The 22,298-nt window shown below is 46.8% G+C and overlaps 11 protein-coding genes across 11 annotated transcripts; 8 read left to right on the forward strand and 3 right to left on the reverse strand.

The window, feature by feature from the left end:
- Window positions 1–360: 360 nt before the first annotated feature.
- optB (small oligopeptide transporter, OPT family) lies at window positions 361–609 on the forward strand (the record flags this gene model as incomplete). Its single annotated transcript, XM_056925027.1, has 1 exon — window positions 361–609. The coding sequence occupies one exon, from the start codon at window positions 361–363 to the stop codon at window positions 607–609; it is 249 nt and encodes an 82-aa protein (XP_056777753.1).
- Window positions 610–2,524: 1,915 nt separating this feature from the next.
- On the reverse strand, window positions 2,525–3,575 carry N7478_008814 (uncharacterized protein; the record flags this gene model as incomplete). The annotated part of the gene is made up of 3 exons (XM_056925028.1): window positions 2,525–2,626; window positions 2,692–3,426; window positions 3,495–3,575. The coding sequence occupies 3 exons, from the start codon at window positions 3,573–3,575 to the stop codon at window positions 2,525–2,527; spliced, it is 918 nt and encodes a 305-aa protein (XP_056777754.1).
- Window positions 3,576–4,058: 483 nt separating this feature from the next.
- On the forward strand, window positions 4,059–4,283 carry N7478_008815 (uncharacterized protein; the record flags this gene model as incomplete). The annotated part of the gene is made up of 1 exon (XM_056925029.1): window positions 4,059–4,283. The coding sequence occupies one exon, from the start codon at window positions 4,059–4,061 to the stop codon at window positions 4,281–4,283; it is 225 nt and encodes a 74-aa protein (XP_056777755.1).
- An 833-nt stretch (window positions 4,284–5,116) lies between these two features.
- Window positions 5,117–5,762, forward strand: N7478_008816 (uncharacterized protein; the record flags this gene model as incomplete). Its single annotated transcript, XM_056925030.1, has 2 exons — window positions 5,117–5,387; window positions 5,491–5,762. 2 exons carry the CDS (start codon window positions 5,117–5,119, stop codon window positions 5,760–5,762), a joined length of 543 nt encoding a protein of 180 aa, XP_056777756.1.
- A 1,542-nt stretch (window positions 5,763–7,304) lies between these two features.
- On the forward strand, window positions 7,305–7,543 carry N7478_008817 (uncharacterized protein; the record flags this gene model as incomplete). Its single annotated transcript, XM_056925031.1, has 2 exons — window positions 7,305–7,453; window positions 7,492–7,543. 2 exons carry the CDS (start codon window positions 7,305–7,307, stop codon window positions 7,541–7,543), a joined length of 201 nt encoding a protein of 66 aa, XP_056777757.1.
- A 564-nt stretch (window positions 7,544–8,107) lies between these two features.
- Window positions 8,108–9,855, reverse strand: N7478_008818 (uncharacterized protein; the record flags this gene model as incomplete). Its single annotated transcript, XM_056925032.1, has 5 exons — window positions 8,108–8,409; window positions 8,674–9,071; window positions 9,131–9,376; window positions 9,486–9,500; window positions 9,551–9,855. 5 exons carry the CDS (start codon window positions 9,853–9,855, stop codon window positions 8,108–8,110), a joined length of 1,266 nt encoding a protein of 421 aa, XP_056777758.1.
- A 2,625-nt stretch (window positions 9,856–12,480) lies between these two features.
- N7478_008819 (Major facilitator superfamily domain general substrate transporter) lies at window positions 12,481–14,223 on the forward strand (the record flags this gene model as incomplete). The annotated part of the gene is made up of 3 exons (XM_056925033.1): window positions 12,481–12,571; window positions 12,629–13,154; window positions 13,215–14,223. 3 exons carry the CDS (start codon window positions 12,481–12,483, stop codon window positions 14,221–14,223), a joined length of 1,626 nt encoding a protein of 541 aa, XP_056777759.1.
- A 275-nt stretch (window positions 14,224–14,498) lies between these two features.
- On the forward strand, window positions 14,499–14,983 carry N7478_008820 (TPR repeat protein; the record flags this gene model as incomplete). Its single annotated transcript, XM_056925034.1, has 2 exons — window positions 14,499–14,699; window positions 14,969–14,983. The coding sequence occupies 2 exons, from the start codon at window positions 14,499–14,501 to the stop codon at window positions 14,981–14,983; spliced, it is 216 nt and encodes a 71-aa protein (XP_056777760.1).
- Window positions 14,984–17,627: 2,644 nt separating this feature from the next.
- N7478_008821 (putative C6 transcription factor (Leu3)) lies at window positions 17,628–18,845 on the reverse strand (the record flags this gene model as incomplete). Its single annotated transcript, XM_056925035.1, has 3 exons — window positions 17,628–18,382; window positions 18,436–18,689; window positions 18,742–18,845. The coding sequence occupies 3 exons, from the start codon at window positions 18,843–18,845 to the stop codon at window positions 17,628–17,630; spliced, it is 1,113 nt and encodes a 370-aa protein (XP_056777761.1).
- A 172-nt stretch (window positions 18,846–19,017) lies between these two features.
- N7478_008822 (uncharacterized protein) lies at window positions 19,018–19,563 on the forward strand (the record flags this gene model as incomplete). Its single annotated transcript, XM_056925036.1, has 3 exons — window positions 19,018–19,102; window positions 19,168–19,189; window positions 19,293–19,563. 3 exons carry the CDS (start codon window positions 19,018–19,020, stop codon window positions 19,561–19,563), a joined length of 378 nt encoding a protein of 125 aa, XP_056777762.1.
- A 1,536-nt stretch (window positions 19,564–21,099) lies between these two features.
- Window positions 21,100–21,814, forward strand: N7478_008823 (uncharacterized protein; the record flags this gene model as incomplete). The annotated part of the gene is made up of 4 exons (XM_056925037.1): window positions 21,100–21,241; window positions 21,312–21,430; window positions 21,499–21,708; window positions 21,770–21,814. 4 exons carry the CDS (start codon window positions 21,100–21,102, stop codon window positions 21,812–21,814), a joined length of 516 nt encoding a protein of 171 aa, XP_056777763.1.
- Between the last annotated feature and the right edge of the window lie 484 nt (window positions 21,815–22,298).

Below are 22,298 nucleotides of genomic sequence, written 5' to 3' on the forward strand. Positions count from 1 at the left end.
GCTTGAAGAGGCACTCCAGACCACCCATGAGAAATCCCGTGCTGACATGATCCATGACTTGCTCGACAACTCGCCATATCCCGAGGTGCGTGCCGCTGTGGTCAATATCGATGAAGGTGGTCATTGCAACACCATTCGTGCTTGGGTTATCGGACTCATATTTGCTACAGTGGTTGCGATATTCAACATGATTTTCTCTCTCCGACAACCTACCATTGTGATCCATTCATACATTTCTCAACTCCAATCGGCGTCGCATGGCATAAATTCATTCCAAGCAAAGAGTTTCATGTTTTCGGCACTAAGTGCAATCTCAACCCCGGTCTCTTCAGAACAAAAGAGCATACACTTATCGTCATCATGTCGAATGTTTCTTTCAGTTACGTGTATGCCACAGACACGATTTTGGCTCAGCGTTTGTTCTATGGTGACCGCTTCGGTTGGGCATTTGAGATTCTTTTGAGTATCAGTACTCAAACACTTGGGTTCGGCATGGCTGGACTATTTACCAAATGTTTGGTCACGCCGGCACCCATGATCTGGTCTACTACCCTGATCAACACTGCACTCTTCAACACGCTTCACGATCATTCTACAGCTGATCCGTAGATGACCGCTGGCTGGAAGATCGGAAAATATCGGTTCTTTATGCTTGGTTACTCTGGGATCATTCTGCTGGTACTGTTTTCCGGGATACATCGCACCATTCCTCAGTGTCTTTGCTTGGATAACATGGATCAAGCCAGACAGCCCAGTGATCAACCAACTATTTGGGGGAGTTACGGGGCTCTCACTCCTTCCATTCACCTTTGACTGGACACAAATTGCAGGGTTCAACTATTCGCCCCTGATTTCCCCTTGGTATGCCATGGCCAACACTCTCATAGGACTGGTCGCTTTTGTCTGGATTGCCGCACCTGCTATCCATTACTCAGGTTTATACTATTCAGCATATCTACCAATAAGTGACTCCAACAGCTATGACAATACTGGAAGTCACTACAATGTGTCTAGGTTTATGACACCAGAATTTACATTCGATGAAGAGAAATATCAGCAGTACTCCCCACTGTTTCTTTCAACGACCTTCATGATGGCCTATGGACTCTCTTTCGCCGCGCTGACCGCCGTTTTGGTACACACAATCCTTTTTCATGGACGAGATATTTGTGATCGTCTTCGTCAAGTCGGGAAAGAACCCGAAGATATCCACGGCCGGCTAATGACACGCTTTAAGCCTGTCCCTCTCTGGTGGTATATCTCTGTCCTGGTGGTCATGTGTTCTGTAGGCCTCGGCGTCAGTCTTGAATATGAAACTCACTTGACCTGATGGGCATTCTTCTTGTCACTACTCATAGCTCTTGTGTGGTGGCTGCCTATTGGTATAGTCCTAGCAGCAACAAACATTCCACTTGGGACAAATGTGATCACTGAATTTATCATTGACTATTTGCAGCCAGGAAGACCAATGGCCATGATGCTTTTCAAGAGATACGGATATATCACCATGTTCACGGGCTGACCTTCACATCCGATTTAAATCTAGGTAAGTGTATATCTAGGATACATTCGATAACCTTTCCAACCCTTCTTCTCTGATAACCTATACGCTGACTTGTTCCAGGCCGTTACATGAAACTTCCCCCTCGTGTGACTTTCACCGCCCAGATGATAGCTTGCCTTTGGACATCCATAGTCTAAACTTTAGTCATGAACTGGGCCATTGGTGCAATAAAACTACTATAATAATAATAAAAACCTTCTTCTTAATATTATTTCTAGTAGGCCTTATAGCTAATTATTATATAATTTACTAATAAACCTATTGGTTCTAGGGCTAATTAGTATTAGTATAGATATTAGGTATTATAAGCTAGTCCTACTATACAGTAAGTAGACATAGTCCTTTGGTCTATATACACCTTAAGTATATTCCGTAGTTATACTATTGCCTTAAAGCCTTATATAGACTTAGATCTATAAGAGTACTTGTAAAGGTTATATAGAAGAAAGGCTCTTAATAGTTTATTAGGGACGAACTATTAATTGGATTTAAGTGTCGTAGTGCGGTCACTGAGGAAGGACGCGATCCAGGCTATGATTTTCGGATCGATCCTGCGCTTTCGAAGGTTATGCAGGAGCCGTTCTCGCGAAACGTTGTCGTATGCCCCTGATATTGTATACTCTGGAAATTACTCCGTCCCCTCTCCGATCTACGAACTCCGTAATGGCCTACGCGGCATCTGCAATGAACCACCGACGGAACCCGTGAGATGATAGGATCCTACTGGACTTATCTGGAATACTTTCCACCCAGAAAATCTCCCCATCTTTTTGGCTGACCTACAAGAGCGATTGGGTCAGGTGAATATTAACTACGGGGCCGACGACGAGTAGAGCACCGATCTCAAACACAGTTATGCAGATGTACTACTTTGCCACCTGAGATGTACCTTTCTCGTCTAGAACGAGCTGGACTGTGCCGGTCGATCAAGATATATACAATGAAATAAATTTGGTTAATCTATAAGCCCGTTCTCTCGCGTTCTGTTGCTGCTCCAGAAGCCAATACAGTCGTCCACTGAATAACATACTCGTAAATGGAGAAACCCAAAGCGCCCGAAACCTATTAGTATACAACGTTAGCACTGGAGTAAAATAGTTAGCTCTGTGAGGCGGGGGTTGACTCACGCTCAGCCGAACTAATCGCGGCGTTGTTCCCCGCCACAATGCAGAAACACCTTCCTGCGTTATTACCGTACGGAAACAATCCACAGAGCCCCGATACCTCTGGTTTCCGTCTACTGCCTGAAGCCGTGTTTTGATTGAGTCAAATGGCATCGTTGCATATACAGTCACGATGCCAGCAAGTGCGCCTGCCACCAAAGTGCTGACGGATTTGTGTACACTAGTAGTGACTGGCAGGGCTTCCATCCAACCCACAAAGATATCGTAACTTGTAAAACGCACCATACAGTTGGCAGACTGTTTCAGGGTGACTGGAACCACTCCACAGTATAACCCAGCCAAGCCATCGCGAGCGAAGATGGAGACGATGCCATGACCAGTGGATCTATACAACCTGGGCCCGGCACGGTCATCGATCATTTTCGTCTTGATGGTCTCTCCAGGTGTAACGACAATAATTGCCTCGGCAACGCCAGCCATGAGACCAGCACCCATATTCCCCAACGGCGTCACTTTGCCCGACACCTCTGTAGGCATAGAGCGGCGTATAGTGTCGAAGGTGAAGAAGCGGATCGCAGATTTAGATGCATTTGATGCACAAAAGACTCCGCTACCCGTGTAAAGTGTCCGAAGGCCATATTGTCGGATTGTGGCAGTAAGCAATTGTGCAGCGGATTGTCGTTTAGCGGCACCTGTTTGGGAAAGCTGCTGACGAGTCTTCAAATATTCTGTAGGATACTGTAAACTTATTAGAGCGACCGACCTCATTGAGAGAGTCTATTATTGGGTGAAGTCTTCATACATACAGTGATTAGGCTCTCAAGCCCACCGGCAACGCCACCAGCGAGGATGGATTGCCATGGCGATACTTGCCTGGGAGACGACATGGTCAACCAGGACGGAATGGGCCACGTTGAGACAGAAGAGGGTCTCTCCGATCCAGCAAAATCACAATATCTCAATCCTATAAGAATTGCCCGAGAATTTCTTTTGTTATCGCGGACAACCCCTGTACTTTAGGGCTCCAGGTGCGGGAAGGACATAGAGTGAGAGACTTGCCGAAAATCGCGAGAATTTTAACTTTACTGTAAATAATCTCCGTGACGTTGTTGCGAATAGGCTAGCCAAGTATTCTGAGGCCCCGCGGGGAAAATTGATGCCGAGTCGCAAGGGACCTTGGTTGTGTTATCAGTGAACCAAAATAGCCGTTCCGGGTGCGGGCTTCTGCCCCGCAGCTCACAGGACGGAACAAGTAGGAAATCGACACCATTTCTCTTTGCTAGTTTTGTATAGTAGTTTGGTAACCTTGGCATGACGGTTGTCGTAACACCGCGCATTCTAGCCATCTATGGGGTATTTCAACCTGCCCCATGACATTCGCGCTTCCTTCAATCAGTCAACCCAATATCGAATTGGTTCCGCTTGATCTCGCCTTGTTGCCTCTTCGTCCGAAGATGACTGTCTCAGCTTGCTCCGACATTATGCAAGACTTGGGCAAAGAGGGGGGCGGTAGTGGACGGAAACGTTGCGAGGAACTGTCGATTCGGTCAACTTCCGAGGTACTCGTCGCGCATCCATATGAGGAATATAACTGATTATTTCCCAGGATCTGCGACATTTCTATCCGTGATTAAGTTAAAAATAGGTGTGCATTAAATTTATTTACCTGGTCCTATTGTTCTATCTCTTACGTCTGGTTGGCTTCCTGGCTTCTTGTCTAAATAACCTTCAGCACCGTTTATGATATATCTAGCATTGACGTATTATGTATAGCTTCCTGCGGTAGCCGTTTCCTGCATTGATTGATGAACAGTAGCTGCTGTTAGTTCCCCTGAATTCAAAGGACTTTACGGTGATCTATTTCGTATCATTCTGTTCGGGCAAGTGCCGCAGGCCCGGTCAACTTCCGTGCCATGCACTCGCGCCAAAATGTCATTCAACTTTCTAATTCTATTTGACTGCTCGTTGTATCGGACGTCTCATCCATACGAGGCAAACTCGTTTAATATCCGAGACTGAAGGGTTAGTGAAAAATGCATATACAGCCTGCATTTTTTACAAATTAACCCTCCGAGTATCGGCCCCTTAGGTTTCTCCGCGGCAATATTCCATACAAGCTTGTGTTGCCGACATCTTCCGTTTCGTAATATAATTGTCAAGAATACTTGACTTCATGTTCTACTGCCCCTGGCTACGTTCTCTTTCTTATAGCTCATCTTTGGTGCCTATCACAACTCGTCATTGTCCTCCATTGTTAAGTATTATTCGATTAAAAAAAAGAGTGTCGCAAAACCAGTTTTCCACTGTTCAAGGATATGCTATTGGCCGTTTAACATTCCCGGTGAATCGTATCACCAAAGTACTGGCGAAGAAGCGGGAGGTAGTATTTTCACCAGGTATACATCAAAGAAAAGCTGTTTTAGATCGCATGCCACCAGGCGCATGGGACTCGCACATGCACGTTATCGACACTTTCCTCTATCCTCTCTCTGCAACGGCTATATGCACCCCAAAAGCATATACCCTTGACCATGCCACTGTCTTCGAGTCTCCAGTGAACATTTCCAACGTCGTCCTTATCCAGCCTTCGATCTACGTAATGACCACTCCTGCCTGCTGGATGCTTCACACAAGCTCGGTTCTAAGCATGCCCGGGGTATCATTGCATTTGACCCAGCTTCAAACCCTTTCTTTCGCGTGTAAGTTTGGCACAAAATGGTTCGAGGTTTTGCCTCAACCTTCGGTCAATTGGCAAGTTCCTGTCAGTCAGCGAGCTTAGAAGCCTGCTCAACTGCTATGCAGACGCCATCTGGCCGCTCAAATGGGCGCTTCAACAATATATCCCGCTGCATACGATGGCAATCCTTGAGGGTATCGTGCCTCAGCTGCAAGTTAGTGCTTACATTGACCATTTCGGGAACCCTTTACTACCGGGGCAAGCATTATATACGCAGACCCGTGATCCATACACTCTGCCAAGGTTCCAGGCTCTGGTGAAACTCCTAGAAGAAGGGAATACCGTTATTTTTCGACACCATACCGAATCAGCGAGTTTCTTGTTACGAGCGATTTAGAGCCTGTTGCAATAGAGCTTTTGAAGATTCAGAGTACAGTCGAGTTATCTTGAACAGGTTGGCCCCGTACAAGTTGAGGGGTAATACCACATCTTGGATTGACATGATACTTAGTTGGTGCGAATGAAATACGATGCTCGCCGACAGGCTGTTCAGAGGGAAGGCCGAGGATCTATGGACAACGAAGAGTCAATGAGCTGGTCCTCAACCTGTAAAGACTCTTCAAGAAAAAATACCTAGTAATTACAAGACAAACTACAAGACTGTTAATGTCGTTTTTATAAGAGTACGGAAGCAACAGGAAATAGGAAGGGAACAGGGGGAGTATGTAAATGAAACAAATAGGATAGAAGAAACTGAGTGTGACAAGTGTGACAAGTGTGACGATCGGGACTTGAATGAGTGCCGGATTTGAGGTTCTGACGACGGGAACAAATATGGCCGAATCGGGCTGATAAGAGTCACTACTCCTTATCAGGCGATATATCAGTATCGCCCACCAAAGAGTTGTTTTCCTTTCTCTTCTCGCCAGTTTCGATATCCTCGTTGAATGACACAAGTTGAACTGATTAACTTTCTGGTTGTCACACTGGGCTCATCATACAGAATCCTTGGGCTTGTGCTTCCCGGGGCTTTTAGACCTTGAAGCGTGTCTCAGATACGAAAGGAAGAAAATCAACCTGTGTAGTAGCATTTGACGAAACAACTAAGCATGGGAAAGGAAAGAAGGAGAGAGTGCGAGAGAGCGAGAGAGGATCTAATACATTAGGCGTGCCTGCGGCAGCAGGCATCAACACAGGCATCAAACATCACCACATGTGAATCGTCGCTTAGCGCCCGTTGATGCTTCTGGGAGACCATCCGAAAAACAATAACCGTGGACACACACACTGGCAAACAGACGCTCATTTGATTCTTGGTTCCTGAGGCATATCCATCCTTCTCCAGTTTTTCAAACGATCTCTAGGTGTGGTGGTGGTGGTTATTCTCTCCTACCTCAATCCGTCTGCTTAATCCGACAGCCGCCGAACGCTTCCCTCTTCATAGTGGTGGTCCCAGAAAGAGGATTGTTCTCATGGGTGGCTGAGATAGAAGAAACTGCATTATTCCGCCCGAATCAACTTTCTACCGCGACCGGGATCGTGGCAGATGCATTTGACCCCGAGAAAGCCATCGGAGACGTACTCTGCTGAATTTTATGATGAGTCGAACTGATTGGCTACACTGGGGGTGATACGTGCTGCTGCTTGATGATCATTTGCTGGCGACAGATCGGAATCTAATTCCTGACGATGAACGGTTGGAGTATACGCAATCGCGGCGCATGATTGGGTCATCGGAAATGCCGCGATGCTGAGCGAACTACTTCAGATGAACCGGGATGAATGAGGAATACAGCAGAACAGATATTCCCCTGCATAAGATGGACGTGGTATAGTCTCGTCGAGGAGAGATTATTATCAGCAGCAGTGGAATTTAGTTAAAAAAGGAGAAGACTCGTTTTTGAAGACACAGTGTGCATGCTGTGCGATCAGAATAAACATGTCGGCTTCTGAGGGTCCTGCTTTTGAAGGATATCGCGACACTGGCCCGTCAGAATCCACTGTGGCAAGTGATCCCGCTCCTTTGCACCATTTGGTGGTGATGGTTACGAGCAGCCACCGCAGGATCAACAGATCCTCCTCCGCACGGTAGGCGGTCCTGACCATCCGTCCTCGACATTGCACAGAGACGTTCTGTGGGAGCGCCACCACCGAGAAGCAGGCCGTCTCGCAAAATAGTTTCGGTACACTGATCAGGTTCATCCGGCGCGTGGCTCGAAATACACAACACAACGGATGGCTGAACTTCCCACGGAGTGTGAGCTTCGCCGTGCCAATACCCCCGACTTCTAGTGGATCACCCGCCGTATCCAGAATCCACCGAAGTGACGGTGCGTGAGTAAAAGGGTTGTCACACCCACCCTCATGAGAATGAACCCCCATCTGTTGGAAGTTGGCGGGCCCTGTTGTTCCTCCACCTGGCTTGATGGGATGTTTTGTATGATTTTTCTTGGTGAGCCGGAAGGACTTCATTCTGTTTTAACGGGTAGTCCTTTCGCGGACGTAATTCAGGTTGTTTCTTCCAGGCGTATGACCCCGCTTCTTGCAGTGGTTGCATTTCTTTGAGGTCGATTGGACCGGGACCATATTGACGGTCGGCCCTGCTACTCCATGCAGGTGACTCCTTTCGTCGGACCACCTGTTCGGCATTTGACGCCTGATTTCCGATTTCATCGTATTAACCGGATCTCCTGTCATTCCGGACGCCGTCCAGCAGTGAGGACGTATCCGGTCCGATTTGGGTCAATAAGATCTCAACGTGAGCCTTGTCGCCGATTGATCAAGGGGCGTGGCATTCAGTGGATGCACCAGCAATTGCACGCGGTCAACAAGCTCATGCGCGCTGGTGGAAAGATCACCTTTCGTTTCGCGCAGCTGCGCGAACGGCTCGCAAAACGTGGCGAGCTCCATGCCCCGGTCGCCGTTCTTCGTGTTCACTCCACAGGTCGTGGGACGTCTCCAGTCGTGCAACGTGAATGCTGATGTGGGGAAACAGGTACCAGAAGATGGTGTGTAGCTTCGCGACGCGACCATGCACGATGGCGCTGGAACGAATGGACCCCCACCATGGGCCCTGGCTCGTCACATGTATATGATAGCGCCCCGTACAAGCAGCTCTGTTCCCAGAACAGACCGGGAATTATCATTGCAGTTGAGAGCAGTGTGGTCAGTCTAATATGAGGAACGTGTCGCATGCCCATGCCAGCTGCTAGTGTCAGGCTTGATTGCATTGGTGCAGGTTGAACGAGACCGTCGCGTAAGTACAGGTAGCCAGAGGATCTCTCGAGCCTATGATCCTTGGATCGTACCCGATACGGATTGTCGTCTGCTCGAGTAATGTGATTCTACTGCTCGACTAGCTGTTTCGCAATCATCGTCACATGATTTATGCCCAGATGCCTCTGCAGCATGCGACCAATTGACTAGACTGATTTCTGATATCGGATTAAGGTGCGTGGCACTTCTGGGCCATGAACGATCGAGTGATTGATTAGCCACGAATGTGACATTGCTCGGCGTGAGTTTCTTCTGGCGAAGACCATATATTGTTGGAAGGTTGGCCACCAAGGCCGCACCGAATTGCTCAATGGATCCCCAGATGTCGCGGCGGACTTGCGAAGTGCCGTGACTGTACACCGGAAGACGCACGACAGCAATGATGATAAGGAGGATGCCGATGGAGAAGAGGCCAATTATTTGAAGCCGGCTGTCATGATTAGAATTGAAACTCATGTTTCTCTCGCACTAAGGTCCAGGCAGACGTACCGCTTCAAAGTGCATTGTTTAAGGGTGAAAATCCAAGGCATCGGAAATACAAGAAGCATCACATCGGTGGTCAGGTTGAGGGATACGAAAGTAAGCAGTTGAATTTGGGCGTTGGTGCAGGAGCCTTTATTTTTGCAGCTATCAGATACCGCCCCGTAATACTGGAAGGAGGGAACGAAACTCACCAGGGCTTGGTACCACTTGCCAGTAGAGTTGTATAGGGTGACAATCGACGAAGCATGCAACCTGCACAGCCACATATGTAGCAAATAGAGCAATCCAGTATATCCTGATGATTTGCCTTGCAATAGGTAGACAGGAGAATATCCGATGATACAGAAGGACGATGACTGACTTCTGTATCCAGATACTATGCGTAATTTGTCAGTTAAGCCTCAACCGCTTCAGAATTAGCCTTACTATGTGTTATATACTAGTCGGTCGGCAAGAGTAAGTTTGCTCCCCACCTCACGCTGGTATACCTCAGTATCTGTGAAATGATAATCTGGCCCTATATTATTGTTATTGCCCCAGAGGACCATAACGGTTATGAATCCCACTCGAGCTAGGACACAAATGACGGCAATCATCGTCAGGTAGTCGCTTGAATGCAGCGACTGTTTCTGAAGCTTACGCATGGTCAAGCGCAATCCCATGATAAAGATATCGGCGAAGGCAAAGACCGCACAAAGGATCACGCTGACTAGCTGGTCGTTCGAGAGCATTTGTTTTCGTGTTAAGTACACCCTTGTCGTGGGATTTGTATCAGTGAAGGAAAGATGGCCGATGAGGATATTTAATTCTTGCACAGTACTATGTGCCTTAACGGCGGCGAACGCGCCGAGTAGTCAGTTCCGCCAGAATGCGAGGGAGATGGCCAGACAAAACTAGCCACCCTTAGCACGTGAGTTACCTTGTAGCTGATCCACTCACATGAAACCTTCCTAGGGGCGGCCAATCATACGTGATGCCGGCTTTTCACCTTCTAGAACCAGCCACCAAAGCGACGTATTCCATCTTAAACGTCCATCGACCGTTGGTAGAAACGCAGGCCGATGTCATCGCTACCGTACGATGCTACGATCCTGGCGTGGGACGGAACAGTGATCTTTGGGTAATTTTTAATGGCAGAACCAAGTCCGAACTTTGAACGCAGATTTGAACGAACAACATTCGACCCGCCTGCCCGTGTCACTTCTTTCAGGGTGAACTTGTTGGTCAGCTTTGATAAGCTTTTTGTAGGTTTTGCGGGGGTGGGGTGCGGGCAGCAATAATGGCCGGTCTAGATTCCGTATCAGGCTGCTCACTGGCTCCTTGGGGCCTGTAGCGCGCAGCCATTGGTCAATCGCCGAGCCTTTCTGCAACGTGGCGTTTGTTGCTATCGTGGGATAAGGTCAGTGGATCGGGGCAGGTAGAACTTACTTCTAACTCCTTAAGAACCTGATTCCTGTCCTGTGACTTGTCCACGACTAACTCCGTACAGCGTCTCATACTTCTCACGGGCGGACTAGGGTTCGGGTATTGCTCGCTTTGTCCTCATCGGCCGAAGCTCAGTTCGCCACGACGGCAAGGTACTCGCAAGACTACGGAAACTAGCTTATGGGCCCTTAGCAGGGTCTTTTCCGCCCAACTAGGAGATTCTCGGTGAAATACCGTCGGGGTGCTGGGAAGTTCGGGGAGTCAAGCCAGTGATATAGCGGGATGGAAGACCACCACCAGCGCGACCGGAAGATCGCCGAAAGCAAGTAACCTTAATTAGTGAAAGCTTCCTACTTGGGCCGAAAGATCGCCATAAAGAAATAACTTTAATGCGAAAGCTTACTTGGGGCCGGAAGATGGCCGAAAAGCAGTAACTTTAATACGAAACTTACTTGGGGCCACCGAACTATATATGCAATTCGCATTTTGGGTAGAGACGAGCACAAATTGGACGTCCAGCGGGGGAATGCTGGTTGCGCATAACGCCTCTCACATGACTCCCAGCGCCACCAGACATGGCTGGCTTTGACCCGAAGTTCTCTTGCGCTTTTTCTGGGCGTCTGGAAACCTAATATCCTGTAGCAGAGCCTCAGGATGTCACTTTGCATTGTACATTGTGAGAACACCCTGTCAATAGTCCGAAGCGGTAACGGTCATGTCTCGATCGAATATTCGCAACAAACTCTTTGTTCGGGAGAAATAATGGGGTTTTGGCTATGAACGATATAATTGGCTCGTGTCCATGCCAGTGGTGTGCTTAGTGGCTGCTGGTCCTTAGTATACATACGCGCTAGCGCTACTAAATTAGAGTTATAAAGGCTTGGACAAGTCATGCCAATCGGGTCTGGGTTTCTGTCGGCGAGATTGATATGTTCACCCCTTAACCCGGGATGTTCCAGTCCCGATTCAAACTCGTTGAGCGAACTTGAGACATTCTTCCTTTTGAATTAGCGGGGGCTTAAGATGGTCCAGAATGGCTGAAAGAAACAAGCGATTTTCGGCATTTATGATCCATCAATGCGTCAGCAACTAACCGTATGTAACAGACGAAGCACCTATTGGTCTACTTGAGACTTCATTCGCCTCTTCCTATGCTTTGGAAATATAGATGCCTGACGTCTGTCCAAAAGGATGGACATTGGTAGAATTTGTATTACTCGATGCGATACTAGGCTAAAATGTTACCACTTCTATCCTCGCTTCTTGACTGCCGACTGGAGAGACACTAAAATTCCCCCGTATGTCATAGCTTAGCGAAATCGAGCTTGTCTTGGTTCATATTCTTGCTGCATTCACGAAGTCTCGCGCACGCTCTTTCCCTGGGCGGAGCTTTTCAGACCAAGCAGCCTGAGGAGACAACCAAGAAGAACATAATATTGGACAGTGTGGCGTCAATTAGTCTTCTAACTACGTCTCGGCCAAGGTCCGAGATAACTATTCTAGACAAGAATAAGGTTCCTTCAAGATGGCCAGTCAGTCAACGTAGTGCGGGGTTAAGTGACTTAAGGTAGCTCGGCAGCATCTCGTCTTTATCCTATTAGTTCCATGACTACGATCGGAAGTTGTCCGAATGTAACAGGTCTTGCCTGTTTAGACCAAAGAATAAACCTACTAATTGAGGGCCCGACCAAAGTCTATCCGTCTCTTGGAAATGCCGCACCTCCGCATTCCTATAGTTTCCCCACAGCTAGTCTTCATGTTGGACATGCTCCTCCAGGTAAGAATTAGGGGGCGGGCTCTATCCAAAGTGGGTGCTGGCGAACATAAAGCCGACCTTTTCTTTGAACTTGATCTCCTGTTCGTTTTTGCAAGGATTCTTCGCTGGCCCCCTGCACACAATATTCGAGAAACTCTCCTTTGATTCCTTCAAAATGAAGTTCGGTATCGACAGACCAGAAGGCCTGCACGACACGCCTCGTGAGGTTTTGAATTGGAAGCTCTTTTGGAGCACCGCTGTATTTGGTAGGATGCATCTTCCTTTCAACATCTGCCTTGAGACACCGTTGACAGAATAAAAAGGCCTTCTTGGTGCTAGCCGTGGCCTCGACGAGGGATTGGTCGGTGGCATGGTTAGCCTGCAAAGCTTCAAGGACGAATTCCACTTGAATGCAGGATCCGCAACCCACCAGGCCAGTGTTCTCTCCAACATTACGAGCATGGTTCAGCTCGGCAGTATTGTTGGTGCCTTCCTAGCGTTCTTTCTCTGCGACCGGCTTGGCCGTATTCGTACTCTCCAAACTCTGTGTCTGCTATGGCTCGTGGGCTTCATCATCGTCGTTGTAAGCCACGGTAACGTCCCCCAGATCCTCGCGGGTCGTTTTATTGCTGGATTGGGGATTGGGATGACTACAGTTGTCGGTCCCATGTATATTGCTGAGGTCGCCCCTAGGAGTGTCCGTGGTATGTTGACCAACATATTCGCCGGCTCGGTCTACCTGGGGGCCACGATTGCTTTCTTCAGCAACTGGAGGGCGTCAGTGAATCTTTCAAATAATTCACGTTGGCAGTGGGTTGCACCACAATTTGCGCACATTGGGTTCGCGGCGTGAGTTCTTCTTTTCCTTATATTCCTCTCGTGACTTAGGTGTTAATGGTCGCCACTAAGCTTCTTCCTCGTGCTATCTTTCACTATCCCCGAAACACCGAGGTACTACACAATCCAGGGAAAGCACGAGATGGCAGAAAAGGCACTCGGAAATCTCCGAAACTTAGATACCAGTCACCCATACATCCAAGCTGAAATCATTGGTATCCGAAATCAACTCGAGCGAGAGCAGGAGGCGTCCCGCGGTGTCTCCCGATGGGGTAAGCTTCGTGAGCTTCTTTTGATTCCCGCGAACCGATATCGTCTCATGCTCGGTGTCATGTCCCAAGTTCTGGGTCAATGGTCGGGCGCCAACTCCATCACAATCTATGCAACACAGTTTTTTGGGGTCGTTGGCAAGTCTGGCGAGTCGGAGAAGCTATTTGCAAGCTGTATTCTCGGTATCGTGAAAATGGTCTCTGCCTACCTCTGTGCATTCTTCTTGATCGATTTCATCGGTCGTCGCCGGTCCTTATATATGGGTATCTCTTTACAGACGATCTCCCTGATGTATATTGCGATATATCTTGGCGTCGTTGGTTCGGAAACTTTGGCCTCTGGCAAGATGACCCCTTCTCAACACCAGGGAGCCGTCGGCTCAATTGCCATGATCTACCTCTCAGGTGTTGGATGGACCATGGGATGGAACTCATTCCAGTACCTCGTCAATGCTGACATCTGGCCTCTTCGCCTCCGTGCTTTGGGTAGCTCTCTGGTCATGTGCCTGCATTTCCTCAACCAGTTCGGCAACACAAAGGCGGTTCCAGACATGCTTCTTGCATTGCAAAGCTACGGATTCTTCGCTTTCAGTGCGGCTGTCAGTTTGATAAGCCTTATCTGGGTTTGGTTCTTTGTGCCGGAACTCGCAGGGCGATCCCTCGAAAGCACCGACAGCTTGTTCTCGCTCCCCTGGTACCAGGTTGGCCGACAGGGCCATAAGCTTGCGCCAGATACAGATACTCTTCAGATTCACGAACATGAGAAGGACGCGTCGGCAATCGAGGCACAGCACATGGAACATGCTCGGTAGATTGAGCGTTACCAGGAAAAAGCTTTATGAAAACGGAGCTCAGATCGTGAGATAGCTCTAGCTTCATGCTTCGTACAGAATCCATGGACAATAACCCTTCACAGAAGGTACGGATTTATTCCAGATAAATATGTACTTAAGAAATGATCCTCCGACTTGAAACTCCTCTTGTAAACTCCTGGAAAATGACCATGACTCTCTCGCTTCCCAAAAGCTTTCAGCGCTCCTCCAATTGGTAATCCGCTAGCCATATTTGCCGTCCTCTGTGTCAATCAATGGATGCGTCATGTTTTGCACGAGGTGGAGGCTCTTCAGAATATTCTTGGCGAATGCAAAAGCGGCTTTTTCTCGGTGGCATGGGCGGTATCGGCAAGACCCAGCTTGCCATTTCTCTCACAAAGAATTTTCGTGGATTTCATAGCTCTGTGTTTTGGCTGAACAGCAACATCGGAGGCTACACTGAAAGGCAGTTTTCGGTCAGTTCGCTCCCTCATCTCCTCTGTGCAGGGTCCCGCGGTACTAGAAAACAGTATGATTGTTGTGACGTGTACATCTTATTTTTAGATATATAATATACTATACTCCTTATATAGATTTATATTTTAGTTCTTTTTATACTTATCTAGCTAATATCAAATTTAGCTATAGGTTATTATTATTTGAGATATACCTATATCAATTATTAATTTATATAATATATATTTGGTTATAATTATAAATCTTTATAATAGATATTTTCTAATAGATCTTAGGGTTCTAATACTTTAGGAAATCCTATCTAAGAATAAGTTTATATTCTAGTAAATTAAGTATTTATACTAAAATTATTATATATTAGCTTCTAAGAGCTATTAGAAGATAAATCTTTAATCTTATAATAAGTCTCTCTCTATTAAGTATTTAAATATATATGTCACGGGATTCCTGAATCCCTTCAGGTATGATTCGGGTACGATTCATGGCCGCTCCGCGGGCGAATCTACCTCGATACACCTGCTCATGTATGACTGCCCTAAGCCCTAGCAAGCTCTAGTAATATTAAAACGCACGAACAATAGCTACAATTCTTGTCCTGTAACAATCAGTTCTGTATATTAACTGTTCTATTTGATCTCTACTATCTGATATCCTTGCCTAGTCACAGGTCTCTAGCCTGACAACTTAGTAACCATTATACTTTAGATATATACAATAAGATTTAACCTCCAAGAGTAGAAATAACTTATACTATAAGAGTATCTCTTATACTAAGAGATCGTAGCTATAATAGAGATTAATAAAATATAGGACAAATCGTTTAATCCGGTTAGTAATACCGAGAAAGAGATAGAGGATATAGTATATAAGATAGAGGGTATATGTAATGGTTACTAAGTTGTCAGGCTAGAGACCTGTGACTAGGCAAGGATATCGGATGGTAGAGATCAAATAGAACAGTTGATATACAGAACTGATTCTTGCAGGACAAGAATCGTAGCTATTGTTCGTGTGTTTTAATATTGCTAGAGCTTGCTAGGGCTTAGGGCAGTCATGTATTAGCGGGTGTATCGTGGTAGATTCGCCCGCGGAGCGGCTATGAATCGTACCCGAATTGTGCCTGAAGGGATTCAGGAATCCCGTGATAGTATACAACCCTTAAACATATAGTTCCTTCCACAGTCTTATATAATAATACTTAATCTTAAAGATAGAGAGGCTATAGATCATAATAAGTATAATAAGTATAATAATAACGATAATCTAAACCTTCTACCTAATACTTAGTAGTATATATCTAGTAGAAAGCGCAAGCACTCGAAGCTACTTAAGGGCTATATACTTAGATCTTAATAATTACTATACTATTTGATTCTATGTATTCTATATTATTATTTATATAATAAAGAATATAATTTTCTTATAATTTCACCTTTTAATCCTTAATCCTTTACTCTTCTACTATATTAAAAATTATAAATAAATACACAGAAATCTTCTCTAAATCAATATAATTTATACATTATAAGCAAGTCACATTCTCTACCTGTTTATCTTATTTGGGGACCCTAAGGTTCACCCGCGGGTGACCCTCTTAAGGATCGGACGTCTAGATAAACAACCCTCAGGGTCGATAACTTAGTCGCTTACCCACCCGCGGGGCAGGTCGGGTAGAGGGTCCGGAGGGTCACCCGCAGGTGAGGGCCAGGTCTAAATAATATAGTATAGGAAGGTAAAAATTTAATATAACTACTATATTTATTTTTCTTATTTATTCATTTATCTTCTTTTTTATATAATTTCTTTTTTATATAAATTAGATATTATAATAAATTTAATAGACGTTTGTACTCAATATCAGACGAACCATTTCAGCTGTCTAAACGGCTGTGTCTTCTTTAATGTATCCGTGACTTGGGGTCTCATCGGACCTCAGCGTATCTTCTCCGTTGGGCAGATGTACTCCCCTATGTTGCTCTTCTTTATCCCCGGTATTCTCTTTCCAGTCGCAATATATATCGGTGCCCGAATCTACCTACGATCTCCGATTAGGTATTTGTCTGCTCCGATAATCTTTGGTGGAATGGTGCAACTCCTACCCGCCACGCCGCTCAATTATCTCTCATGGGGAATTGTGGGCTTCATTTGCAAAAAGTATATTTGTAACCGGTGGAGGGGCTGGTGGATGACCTACAAGTATGTACCTGGTGTTCTTTATAAGCGGAATTGACAATTACTTCTGGATGAAGTGGGTGGAGTATTCAATTTGCTAACGTCTCTCTGTGCAGTTATGTACTTTCAGCTGGCCTAGATATTGTTCTTGCCCTTAGCACGATACTGATATTTTTGGCCTTTCAACTCAATGAGATAAATTTTCCAAGTTGGTGGGGTACGAAGATCGCATCAAACACCATGGACACTACAGGCACTGCGGTTCAGAAGACATTGCCGGAGGGAGAAAAATTCGGTCCTTCGTCCTGGTGATGGGAGCTTGGAGTCGTGTATTTGAAGTGGTATACACGAATCAGTTGTTCTCTTGTATTTATGCTTTCGTTTTCCTTATTCTGGGAGGGGGTTTTCGGGGGGGGGGGGGGGGTGAGTTTTGAAAGGTCGCTCGAATCTCGTGGACTCTCCTAGGACGCTGAAGATCCCATGCAGAGTTAGTTTGCATCCTCTCGAGATCCCCCTGACTCGCGTCCGTGATTTAGTCTTGGTCTCTTTTTCCATTTTCATCTGAAAAATCTCTGAAAAACCTCCACTTCTTTTTTTAGCGTTAACAAGAATACAATCACAAGTAGCGAAAGCCTTTCCTTCTCCTGCTACTTCGTATTAAAGAATCTTCAAAGCCGCTTTGTAATATCTGCGGACGTTGTTATGCAAGTCTAAAGTCACATAACAAGGATATAATAGTCAAAAATATCACCCTTTTATAGCATGTTATTTGCAGAAGGCCAACTAGTCGACATGGGATCCAGCGAAAAAAGCGAATCATCCCCAAGAGCCCACTCAAAGTCCGCCAAAAACTGTTCATCAAGAAGAAACGCATCCTGGCTCAATACAGCACCCGTCGGATCGTGCTGACCTTGATCAAAACTATTCACCGTCCCAGTAGCATCAGCAGAATATGAGCGCGACTGACCATATACTGTCCCACTAGTAGGTTCAACGACAGAACGCATCCTTGAAGGTGGATCGAATTCATCCCTCCACCACCAGATAGTATCGATGACAGGACCAATGACGAGTCTACCACGAATCCTCAGCGTAATGAACTCCGATCCATCCGGTTTTCGGAAAGCCTTCGTGCTATTCCATACCCCGTTGAGAATGGTGACTATTTTAGATGCTATATCTGCGCTATCGACGGACATCTGTTTCGCGAGGTTGATGGCTGTGAATAGGGAGGAGCGGGCACGGATAGTTTCGAGGCCCTTTGAGGAGGAGGGGCTTTTGAGGATTCGCATTAGAGCACACGAAGCTAGGAGGAGGCCGAAATGCATTTGGACCGGTGTCATGGCGAGGCTTTGAACTCGGTCCGTTAGGGATTGAACATAGTCTATTACGTTGCAGGCTGTTATCAGGATTCGGGGAAAGCAGGCACTGGAGGCGAGTGTTTGGATCTTGTAAAAGTGGAAGCTGTGGATAGCCATGCGGCAGAGGAAGATGTCAAAGCGTTCATCATCTGTAAATTGTCAGATGGGGATACTGAGAGTGATCTGGTAGGATGACTTTTACCGGACACCGCCTGTAGCTCTAGATCGTTCATTTGGCCTTCATATATACGGAGTAAACCGTCGAGAGACATTTCTTGCTCCACGGACATAGAGCGAAGTCCATTATCCATGACATCCTCACAGCACCGAGTAACGAGCTCTTGGCAGCGCAGCTTAAGCGCCAGTGATGGGGTAATGCTATCAAGAATCATCTGACGTTGTGCTGGATCTTGTGTCTGATTAATTCGGGGTAGTTGTCCCTTTTGCATGCAGACCCTGGCAAAAGCATTAATATTAAAATCAAGAAATACCGCTTCGAGATGCTTACTGATGATATGATGCCATTGCACGAGCCCACAATTCCGACCGGCGCAATAAGTCAGTGTTTGAAGGTGCTGACATCTTCACCCGTGAAAATTCATGACTAGACATTGGGATATGGAGACCATTCTGCATCGCAATGTGAAGCATCATTCCACCAAGTGGAAAGTTTACATCTGGATGATCTCCTTTCGGAAATGGCCATTTTATAATCAGCAAGAACGCCTGAATTGTATGCCATGGTGGAGAGGCAGATAAGGCTGATATAAATGCCATCTCAACGATGCTCCGTGCCAAAGCTAAGAGGAGTGTCGGATTTCGAGGAAATATCCGACATGATACGCCGATGATTGCCCAAAACAAAAAGGGTGATTGCGCATAGTATGTGTTAGGTCGCGTGAGCGGATCAAAGATAGGAATGAATTGATGATAGTGCCGGAAAAACCTGTCATGGGGTAAGTGAGTTCACATGGAAGAGAGCAGAGAGAAATTGAGCTTACGTGCGAAATAATTCATCTATCTCCTCGCCTGTCACTTCGACACCATTCAAAGTCCTAGGCAGCGTGACATCGTTATTGTTATCCAATGCCGGTCCCCGGGGTACCAGACCCCAAGCTGCTTGGAGCTAGCAACTGCGGTGGATAAGAATCAGGTGAAACAACTTGTGAGTGATTGGAAATTGAGTCCCTCTGTGGACCTGCAGGAACCCCCATCTCCGCTGCAGCTGTCAGAAGAGCTATGGGCGATGGATGAGGGTCCGCAGGTTGGGAAACTCGGAGCCTCTGGCGGAGGTCCTCTGACTCGCGCTCTAAGTCAGAAATCCGTCTAATACATGTTAAACCATGCTCTGTTTAAGGTTCGGGTCGGCAATGTGCATACTTGCGCTTATGCTCTCTCTTGAAGGGATCAGATATGATACATTCTGCTTTCACCTTACAACATCGAGTGCAAGGCTCATTGGGATTCAAATAGACATCACATTTTGCCTATATAATCTTAGCATATTCTTTGATCTAGCTGTCATCTCCCATTTTTGCCATGTGATGATACCTTCTGTTGGCGGCATTCCGTGCACGCCTTCTTTCCTTTCTTCAACGGCCTGCAGCGTCCCATGTTAGCGGCGGATAGAGGTATCCTGGGAGGCCGGTTCTTACGTAGTCATTATTAGGCCCTTGCAGGGTCAGATGCAATCAAAATATGGCGTAACCGGGACAGAAAAAACTGCTGATGTCGAAAGGAATTGAGAATGCGAGGGGGTGAATCCGGTACCGGCGACTCCGGCGGACCAAATTATCCCGGAACCGGCATAATGATAGACTTTGATTGGTCCGAGGCGGAAAGAAGTATCAATGCTCCCGATCGCCTCTATCAACATCATGAATCGAACATATTCAGCCGAGGCTGTTTCAGTCATAAAAGATTTGATTTCTGGGATATACGAGAAACAACGTGATTGAAAATTACCAACAACAATCCTTAGCATAACAATACATGACATACCCAGCCCAACAATGGTACAAAAGGACAACTTGTCTCGGCACAGTCTCAAGGTCAATACTACATGCAACCTGTTCGCGTTGTCCGTTGATCACCCCGGTGGAACGATACACAAGCAGCCTGAGAGTGTTTCCGCCCCTGGATAGTTGAAATAAAGCAGAGAAGCATCGTACCGAGGCGCGAGGTTTCCCTAAGGAGCCATTGCAGGGACTCAATGTATCACCATAAGACACGATGTGGCTCTTTACCCCTCCAGTTTGGCTGGATACCCCTCCTTCAACCGCGACATGTCTATGGCATGGTATCGTCACACTACGCAAAAGCTATAAATCTTACAAAAAGCACCCCACAGTTTGTTGGCTTCCATGGTATCGGACGGCTACCTGCAGAACTTGGGACAATTTGTCATTGTGCGAGATGGGATGAGCGCAGGTGATGGGGATGGCGGTGGAACCAAGCATCTGCTTGTCTTGGATTCTAGAACATCTTATCCCATCTGATGGATCCTCAGTAGCCCGTGGACTGCCTATGGCTCTTTCCAATGTTCTAGTGGCGATAGCCTGATCTTGCGAGCTGCCCACATTTGCTGGTGCAAACACCGATGACTCCAAATTCCGACCACGTTTGATAACTCATGTGGAGTATGACTCAAATCTGCTCTGGCATGCTCTTATCTACCATGAGGATGTTCTCCACTTGGGCATTTTGTTTTACCCCAGAGTGGCAGCGCCACATGGATGGCGTGCGGCGAAAGATGTCCTCAAGGTGACATCAGAGCCACAGTACTATCTATATATCATGCACGGAGGCCCGTGGCAGATAATGCGAGAGGGTAGAGAGAAAATATTGGGGCACTGAGTTAGAAACAATGGTTGTCGATATTCCTTCTGTCGCAGATCTCAAACAAGCCGTCGAGGCTGGTCAGAGAATCACGCCCGGGGACGTGTCAACGATCTCACACGCCGAAAGCGAGTTGACTGGACGCGGCCCGCTCCGGGGCGGACCAGCGGGTAAGTCCTCATGAATTTGAACTTCAAAATATACTATAATGTACTATCGATCACATACTGATTGCAACAGCGACCGCACAAAGTTTAGCGATGCGACAAATGAATTTCGACAATAAGTTTGAAGAAGTGTCTCGAAAGCCACAGAGCCATATTACCCATGAAGATGCACGCGAGATGCAAGCTGCTGAGGTAGGTCTCGTTTCATTTTCTCTATGCTAAAAATCGATCTATCCAATGCTAAGTTACATACTATACAGGGTCGTGCATTTAGCCGTCATCCCGGTCGGGGCTCCGTGTCCCAACAAGTGCGTGCCATTGCGGATCGGAACGAACTTCTCGGTATACCTCCCGTACCGACCGAAGTCCCGGTTTATATAACTAAAGACGATGCCCGCGAGGCTCAACGAGCTGAATCGATGGTATACGGAGGACAGATCCCACGGCAGGGCATGGCTGCTCAGATGCAGGTAAGTGGGACATTGGGAGTCTTGGAGGGACTATTGCATTAATTCCTCGTTTAATGCATAGAGCGCCGCGGATAAGATCGAGAATGTCCAGCGTGACATCTGGTAGCGAACTCTTCTGCCAATGGGACCAAAGAATATACGGAGTAAATAAAAAGTACATACACATAGAGCGAATCGCAACAAGACGTCTCTCTGTACACAAGGCTCCCACCTGCATTTCTCTAATCTACGAAGTTAATGACCTTGGAAAGATGTGCAAAGAGCCACGGGCGTAAGCGTAAGCGGGGAATAAGCAGCCCAACACTGCGATAATTCATGATTTGACATTATTTGATAGCTCGAACTTTGTTCGTCGGCGGGATGCCATGTATGTACTGTAGTCCGAGCTTCTCACCCCTCAATGATCCTGCAAATAGCTTGTCCCGGCAAAACGCGGCCGTGCATACAAAAGTTTGGGGTCCATCCCTACGCTGACCCACTTCACTTGATTTCCAGCCTAGACGATCGACGGATTTGACCAGCACTGCATGTTATTCCCAGGTGTGCGGCACCAAATCCCACACGCCAGCCCACCACTGATTCCCAGCCTT

This window comes from Penicillium angulare (assembly GCF_028827245.1).
Source record: "Penicillium angulare strain IBT 27051 chromosome Unknown utg000005l_segment0_segment0, whole genome shotgun sequence".
NCBI classification, from domain to species: Eukaryota; Fungi; Ascomycota; class Eurotiomycetes; order Eurotiales; family Aspergillaceae; genus Penicillium; species Penicillium angulare.